Below are 8414 nucleotides of genomic sequence, written 5' to 3' on the forward strand. Positions count from 1 at the left end.
GATTGGTGTGGAAGAAATGAGTTGAATTCATGAGACATCGGCACAGTGCTGGGGAAGGGGAGAGGGGTTCCGATAGGGCAGGCTCCACCTGGATCATGCTGGTAACCGAGTCCTGGTGAATCATGTAACTAGGGCTGCAGATAGGGCTTTAAACCAAAAATTAAGGGTTGTCTTCCATTGCACAGAAAGTTATAAAATCAATGGCAAAGGAGAAGGTACGATTGCAGGTTATTGATGGGGTTAACTATTACCAGAAAATAAAAGGAAGGGACAAAATGTGTAAATATCATGTTGTGTCAAGGAACCATAGAATTGTAGGCAAATTTGATAATAGAACAAACTTAAAGGCTTTTTATCTTTATGCACAAAGCATTCGGAATAAGGTGGATGAACTAGTGGCACAAATCGAGGTGAATGAACATGGGGAAACATGGTTATAAGGAAATGAAAACTGAGAACTGAACAGGGATATCTGATCTTTCGGAGAGACAGAAGGAATGGACATGGTGGTGGGGTAGCATTTTTATTAAGAGATGAAATGAGGACAGTTGTGAGAGGTGATTTAGGGTTGGATCATGTAGAGTCTACAGCAAGGGGAAGAAAACATTGGTAGGAGTAGTGTACAGATCCTTAAACCATAGCCACTGTGTGGAAAAGACAACAAACCATCAAATAACAGGACAATGTAAAAAAAAAAGAGCAATAATTGTGTGACTTTAATCGTCTTGTTGATTGGGTTAATCAAATTCAAAGGGGTAGCCATGACAATGAATTCACATAGTGCATTAGCGATAGTTTCCCAGGGCAATGTGTCATGGAGCCAATTGGGGAGCAGGCTATCTTGGATATGGTAACGGGTGATGAGGCAGCTTTTCTATGTTTCTATGTTTATTAAGAGACCTCAGAGTAAAAGATCTCTTAGGAAGTTTACAACATATATTAATGACTTGGAGAAAAGAAATGAATGTACTGCAGCCAAATTTTTCAGACCGCACCACAATAAGTGCAAAGGCAACTTGCAAGAGGATGCAGACAGTTTGTAGAGAGACATTGATAGGTTAAGTAAGTGGGCAAAGAGTAAGTAAATGGAATATAAAGTGGAAAATGCAAAGTTGTTCTTTTTGGAAGGGAGAACAAAAGAACAGAATATTACTTAAGTAGAGAAAAAGTGCAGAAAGCTTAGCACAAAGGAACTTGTGGCTATTTGTGCCCAGAACACAGAAAGCTAACATACAAGGCCAGCAGCTAAACAGAAAGGCTAATGGAATTAAAAAAAACCTGAAAGAACTGCAGATACTGGAATCAGGAAATAAACAGAAATGAATGGTGTGGAATTGAAGTTACACTGAGAAATCAATCTGACTAGTTAGGATGCAAAATTACTGGTGTTATTCACTGAGCTGTCAGGATTTCTTACTGTACTGGTAATAGTTGGTAAGAAATGTATAGCAAAAAGCATTATTGAGGACAAAATAGAGAAGCACAAACCTTCCCCATGGGGCAAAGTTGTCTGTTGCCTTGCTACATCAAATTATGACCCATTGTATAAAAATTCATTTTGATGCATGGCCTTGCAGCTAACTGAAGGGAAATTAGCATGAATTTTCACCTGAATATATTTAAGGGCAACAAACTGCAGCCTTAGGATTATTTAAGCTGTATTGGTTGCTTTTATGTTAAGACCAATTGTTTTACAGAAACATTTCACCAGGACTTTTTGCTTAATCATTCAGTGGATGACAGTAATGTTGATTGGACCGGCATTTATTGCCTGTCCCCAGTTGCCCTGAAGAAAGTGATGGTGAGCTGTCTCTGGAACCATTACAGTCCATGTGCTGTAGATACACCCACATTGATTTTTTGGGATGGAGTTCCCAGATTTCACTCAGTGACACTGAAAGAACAGCGATATATTTCCGAGACAGGATGGTGAGAAGATGGGAGGGGAACTTGCAGTTGGTGGTGTTCTCATGTTTGTACACTCCTTGTCCTTCTCAATGGTAGTGGTCATGGGTTTGGAAAGTGCTATTGAAGGAGCCTTGGTGAATTCCTTGAAGATAGTATACACTGTTGCTACTGTGCATTGGTGGTGGAATGACTGAATGTCTGTGGATATGGTGCTTTGTCCTGGATGGTGTCAAGCTTCTTGAATGTTAGAACTGCAATGGTCCAGGGAAGTGGAGAGTATGCCATCACACTCCTGACTTGTGCCTAACAGATGTGGACAGGCTTTGGGGGCAGATCAGGAGATGAATTACTCCTATAGGATGCCTAACATCTGATCTGCTCTGCACTGTATTTATTATGGTTAGCCCTACTCAGTTTCTGGTTGATAGACTGAACATTTGTTTCTGTTCTAACGGCCACCTTCCAAACAGTTTCCTTAATGAAAAAAAAGCAGTACAATTTGAAGATGTAGTTGCGAGACCTGTCGGACTGGTTTGTATTCACAGAGAGTGCTATATAATTTCAGCTTCTATTTACTGCAAATGACCCGAGTTTATTGTCTATCAGGTAGCAGCACTGCTCAGAGGCTGTAGCCCAGTCTCTGGTGCCCTGACAACAGGGAATGGCATCTACAAAACACGGGGTAAGCCGTTGGTTGTCATTCCAAATTCCCAAATCAATAATTGCAACGTTATTTATATTCGGAAAAGCTTCCGTATTCCCACACTTTTACAGCCCGTTGGACTGCAGCTATCGTCTTGCATTACTGCAATATTATTAACAAATACAAGTCAACGTCTTTGTGCGTGCTCATTAGGAAAGTACCTGCTTATGGCAGAAGTTTCCAACTTCCCTGCGGCAGAACTTGGCCGCACTTTTTTCCCCAGAGGCATGCTTGCTTGTGTCTGACTCTCAGCTATTCCTGGGCAATGGGCCACAGGTTCACTGAGGACAGCTTTAATGCCCCTTGTTCCAACGAAGCCACTGCCGTCTCGTCGGCACAGTCGCTCCTCGTTAGTAACCTGACACTTTCTCACCTGTCAATGCATAGGACCAAGAGAACTCTTAAAGGTACACGTCCCTGCCCACAACTCGGTAGAATGCTGTACTCTGATCCAAATGATCGGAGGTAAAACAAGATATTTAGCAATTCCACGATAAACATTTGGCACTAGTGGTTGAGCAGGACGGTTTTACACACAATGCAGATCCGATCAGGTGTATTTGCAATTTTTATTTATTTTAAAATCTGTCAAAAACACTACTGGCAACTACTGATGAATTACTGATTGAGATCTTCCAGTCCCAGTACCGATGAATATGAGATATTTTGATTTGATTTGATTTATTATTGTCACATGTACCTAGATACAGTGAAAAGTTTTGTTTTGCATTCAGTACAGGCAGATGGTACCATACAAAGATCATGGGGTGATACAGCGGAGCGAGAATACAAAGTAATGGAGAAGAAGCTGTTCTTGAACCTGTTTGTATGTGTGTTTAAGCTTTTGTATCTTCTACCTGACGGAAAGGGTTGGAAGAGGTTACAGCCAGGATGGGAGGGGTCTTTGATGATGTTGGCTGCCTTTCCACAGCTTCAAGAAGTGTAGATGGAGTCAATGGATGGAAGGTTGGCTTCTGCGATGGACTTTGCTTTGTTTACTGCTATTGCGGAAGTGGGAGGGTGGGGAGACAATGTTGTGAGTAGAGTCTATGTTTCTGTGGGAGTGGGATGTGTGGGAATGGAGAGGGTGAGCAGAGGTCAAGGGGTCAGGCAGGATGTAGTGAGCAGAGGTCAGGGTTCAGGGCTGTGTGTGGTGAGCAGGAGTCAGGGGTCAAGGTTGGGTTGCGTGTGGTGAGCAGAAGTCAAGAGGTCAGGGTTATTTGTGGTTAGCAGGGATCAGGGGTTAGGGCTGGGTGTAGTGAACAGGAGTCGGGGGTTGGGGCTGGCTCACGTGATCAGGGGTCAGGGCTGGATTCCTGAACAAAGAGAGATTCCAATCCTTCAATGTCCAGATTGTTGTGATCACAGCCAACAATTCCTACCCATTATCCAGGGAACTGTCACCATTCATACCTTCCACACAACTCCCTGGTTCATCCAATGATTGCCCCCCCAAATCATTTCTAGGGTTGGCTTTGGGTGAGAAATGGTACCACCAGAAGTACGGCTAGTGACCCCAGTGTGGAACCTTGGCCTGATGCTTGACAATGCTATAATGCTGCCCACACATCCAGTAGAGTAATCATTAAAGGGCCAGTGGTCTTCTGAAGCCATGCTTCCACTGTCAGGAACATCCAGTATTCACTGGACAGGGTCTTCAGAGTAGTGATTGTTTGCTATGTTCTACACAACCTACCTCAATGACACAGTAAACTTAAAGAGGAGGGGAGATGGACCAGCCAGCTGTATCCTCAAATTAGAAAGAAGGAGTCTATGATGAAGATGTTGACTTAGACAATATTGGCATTAAAAAAGCTGGACAATAGTAAGATGAGGCAGACAGGCCCAAGGATAACATAATAACAACTACATTTCATAACATGTGAATGAATATAACGTGAATATTGTGGACAATTGTGGCTTTTTTGTGATGCATAAGTCTTACTGCTCTCAAGGGAGTGCTAGTTTTATGAAGGTGAGATTTTTATATTGCTCAGCATATTGTATGTTCTCTGTTTCTTTTGAATGGATAAAGCATTAACAGGATTAAACAAAGTCAAGAAGGGTTTGTGAAAAGGAAGTCATGCTTAAGTAATCTTCTAGAGTTTTTTGGGGAATGTAATTAACAGAATACGTATAGGCCAGTGAATGGTGTATTTGGATTTCAAAAGGAAAGTAGGCAACATTAAAGCACACAGGATTGGAGACAATGTGAAACCAGAAATGGTTGACAGTCTGGAAGCAGAGAGTGGAAGTAAATGGGTCTTTTTCCAGATAACAGGTGTTCACTGCATAGATCAGTGCTTGGGCTGCAACTGTTCAGAATATACATAAATTATTTGGATGAGGGAATCAATTGCAATATTTCTCAGTTTGCTGATGTCACAAAACTAGGTGGGATTGTGAGTTGTGAGGAGGATGCAAGGAGGCTTCAGGGTGATCCAGATAAGTTCAGTGTGTGAACAAACACACGGTAGGTGCAGTATAATTTGGTTAAATATGAAGTTATGCAGTTTGGTGTGCAAAGCAGAAAGGCAGAGTATTATTTAAATGGTGATACATTGAGAAATGTGGATGTGCAAAGGAATTCAATATGAATCTGGAAATATGATTTGAATGATGACCATGAAACTTTTGTCAATGGTCGGAAGAACCCATTTAGTTCACTGATGTAGTGGAAAGGAAATCTGTCATTCTTATTGGTCTGGTTTATGTGTGACTCCAAATCCTCAGCTGTGTGGTTGACTCATAAGTGCCCTCTGGGCAATTAGAGATGAGCAAAAAATGCTGGTTAAGGCATATCCCATGAATGAATTTTTAAAAAGTAAAACCATTTGGGTGTCCTTGTATTCAATCAATGAAAACAGACATGCAGTTGCAGCAAGCAATTAGGAAACGAATTATATATTGGCCTTCATTTTAAGAGGATTCAAGTTCAGAAGTAGGGATATCTTACAGGGCCGTGGTAAGACCATAGCTAGAGGGTTGTGTGCAGTTTCAGTCTCTATACCTAAGAGAGAATGTACTTGCTATATAGGGAGCACAGAGGAGCTTCACTGCCATGTTCATATGAGGAGAGATGAGGTCAACACAGCCTGTATTCACTAGAGTTTAGAAAGATGACAGGAGTTTTATTGAAATGTATAAAATTCTAACAGGACAAGGCAGACGAGACGCAGGGAGGATTTTTCGCCTGGTTGGGGAGTCTTGAACCAGGAGTCCTTGTCTCAGGATATGTACCAGGCCATTTAGGACTGGGATACGGAAACATTTCTTCACCTATAGGGTGGCCAACCTGTGGAATTTGCTACCACAGGATGCTATGGAGGCCGGGTCACTGAGTATATGGAAGAAAGAAGTTGATACAGTTTTAGAAAGTAAAGGCATCATGGGGTATAGCGAGAAAGCAGGAATGTGATATTGAGGTAGAGGATCAGCCATGATCGTACTGAATGGTGGAGAAGGCTCAAAGAACCAAATGGCCTACTCCTGCTTCCAGTTTCTACATTTCTAATAAACTTCTGGCCTGTTTGGTGGCTGGAGCATCACTATGGAGTTTTGTGATTTTAACACACAACCTTTTACTTACAAGGCACATTCTGTGTCACTGAGATGAAGATGCTGATTGTCTTCTTTTCATTCCTAGGATTCACTTTCCTCTTCTCTCTGTTGGCATTCTAATTCTAATCTCTGCTACTTCAGTTTTAGTGATTAGTTGTTGCCATATGTACTGAGATACAGCGAAAAATGTCATTTTGCGTGCTGTACAGACAGATAGTACCATACAAAGTGCATTAGGGTAGCAGAACAGAGTGCAGAATGCAGCATTACAGCTGCACAGTTCAGACAAGAGGTTGATTTGCTTTATCTGCTCTGCTCTACTTCAATGTACTTCAAAGCACTGACCTCTGATTATGGTGCAAGATATGTGCTGTCATCTTCATGAAAGTAAAGATTCAAGTAGTAAAGTTTGAGCTTGAATTTAAATTTGCTGGAGGAATTAGGCATTGGCTTTTGAAACCTACATCATATTTGAACTCCATAATCCCATCAGGTGAACACTTCCCCCTCAATACCACATTTCTTTGAAAAGAGATCATAAGGGAAAGAAGATCCTATTTAAATTTAAATTCTAGCAAAGTACTGCAGATGATGGAAATTGGAAATAAAAATAAGTTCTGGAAATATCAGGCAGATTTGGCAGCATATGTGGAGAAAGAAACAGTTAACACATTCATTCCAATAAAATATTGAACTCAAGTATGCTAAAGAACATCAGAGCATAAGGAATTTTGCATTGCATTTACTCCTGTTTCTGATTAACCCAGGTGCCAAGTTGGAAAAGTGTCATGTTTGTATGATATGGGAGGCTTTTTTAAAGAAATATTTTTGTCATGTTGATGGCTACAATTCAGTTTCTTTAAATAGGCAATTGTTGTATGAAATAAATCGTGCATTTTTCTTGCTTGTTACAGGGTTGCATGCCAAGCTTTAATAAATAAACCATCATCATGGGAAATATATAGAAGCCCTACAGTGTGGAAACAGGCCATTCAGTCCATCAAGTCCACACTGACCCTCCAAAGAGCATCCCACCTAGACCCACCCCCTACCCTAGACACCATGGGCAATTTAGCACTGCCAATCCACCTAACCTGCACATCTTTGGACTGTGGGAGGAAACCATGCAGACATGGGGAGAATGCACAAACTCCGCATAGCCAGGCTGGAATCAAACCTGGGTCCCTGGTGCTGAGAGGCAGCAGCACTAACTACTGAGCCATCATGCTGCCCATCTTCCCCCATCTCACAGAATAAGGGAAATAGCCTATGCATATACACTGAAACTACTTGGTTAGATTGATTTATAGGTGATGAAATGTACGGAAGTAGAAAGACACGGTGAAATGTGGTGCAGTGCAATAATCGGATTTACACAATACATTAGGTATTTTCTCCGCTTAAATCGTGAAAACAGGTAAGGATTTCTCCTTAAAGTTTCCTCAAATTCCCAAAAAGAAATCTCATTGGTAAAACTTGCACAAAAATCTTTCCCTTATGCTGCTCCTATTGAGTGTTCATAAACAGAAGGTAACGAGAGAAATGAAGACTTCAAAAAAGTATACAGTCTTTTATTTCAAAGATTGGCTCATTTATTTTCAAAAGTCATAGAATCAAATTCTTAATAAATTACAAATAACAGGTCTTTGGATAACTTCACTGTGATATTTCAGTATTCAGTCTGTTGTGCCTGTTTTGTGGGATCATTTTCTTGAAGGCTTGGTAACTGAGGTGGTCACTTTCAGCCACTGCATTGGCTCAGAAACTCAGAAACCATCTTCAGTTTGTCTCGCTCCTTGCAGCTACAGTATCTAAAAATTGGAGCAACACTTCTTGGTCTGAAAATAGAATGCAAAGAAAAGACCTTGTAATTCGCTTCCTAAAAACAACATGACTGCTGAGCACTTCATGTGTTTACCATGAAAGGTATATTCTGCTTGTATCATCTCTGGTAGAATCAGCCCATTTGTCAAAATTAAACAACATTGGTCAAATACTGCACAAGACAACACACTTGCTTACCTCTTTGCTAAGTAGGGGTGGCGATGGCCTAGTGGTATTATTGCCAGCCAGCAACACCCTCATCCCATGAATGCATTAAAAAAAAGGCTTTGAAGGATGCTGAGATAATAGGAACTGCCAATGCTGGAGAATCTGAGATAACAAGGTGTAGAGCTGGATGAACACAGCAGGCCAAGCAGCATCAGAGGAGCAGGAAAGCTGACGTTTCGGACGTAGACCC

At 41.3% G+C, this 8414-nt stretch overlaps 2 protein-coding genes across 3 annotated transcripts in view; both read right to left on the reverse strand.

Moving 5' to 3' along the window:
• Positions 1 to 2889, reverse strand: part of LOC109934432 (WD repeat-containing protein on Y chromosome-like) — a 120651-nt gene extending 117762 nt beyond the window's left edge. Inside the window, exon 1 of the mRNA XM_048597915.1 lies at positions 2773 to 2889. Coding sequence (XP_048453872.1) covers positions 2773 to 2840 — 68 coding nt within the window. The 5' untranslated portion in view covers positions 2841 to 2889. The remainder of the gene's footprint in view (positions 1 to 2772) is intronic.
• Positions 2890 to 7763: 4874 nt separating this feature from the next.
• LOC109934434 (testis-expressed protein 26-like) overlaps positions 7764 to 8414 on the reverse strand; it is a 19543-nt gene continuing 18892 nt past the window's right edge. For both annotated transcript variants that reach the window (XM_020533211.2, XM_048598204.1), the window contains exon 8: positions 7764 to 8010. In XM_020533211.2, coding sequence (XP_020388800.1) covers positions 7952 to 8010 — 59 coding nt within the window. In that variant the 3' untranslated portion in view covers positions 7764 to 7951. The remainder of the gene's footprint in view (positions 8011 to 8414) is intronic.

Source organism: Rhincodon typus, chromosome 6 (assembly GCF_021869965.1).
Source record: "Rhincodon typus isolate 14 chromosome 6, sRhiTyp1.1, whole genome shotgun sequence".
Classification (NCBI taxonomy): Eukaryota; Metazoa; Chordata; class Chondrichthyes; order Orectolobiformes; family Rhincodontidae; genus Rhincodon; species Rhincodon typus.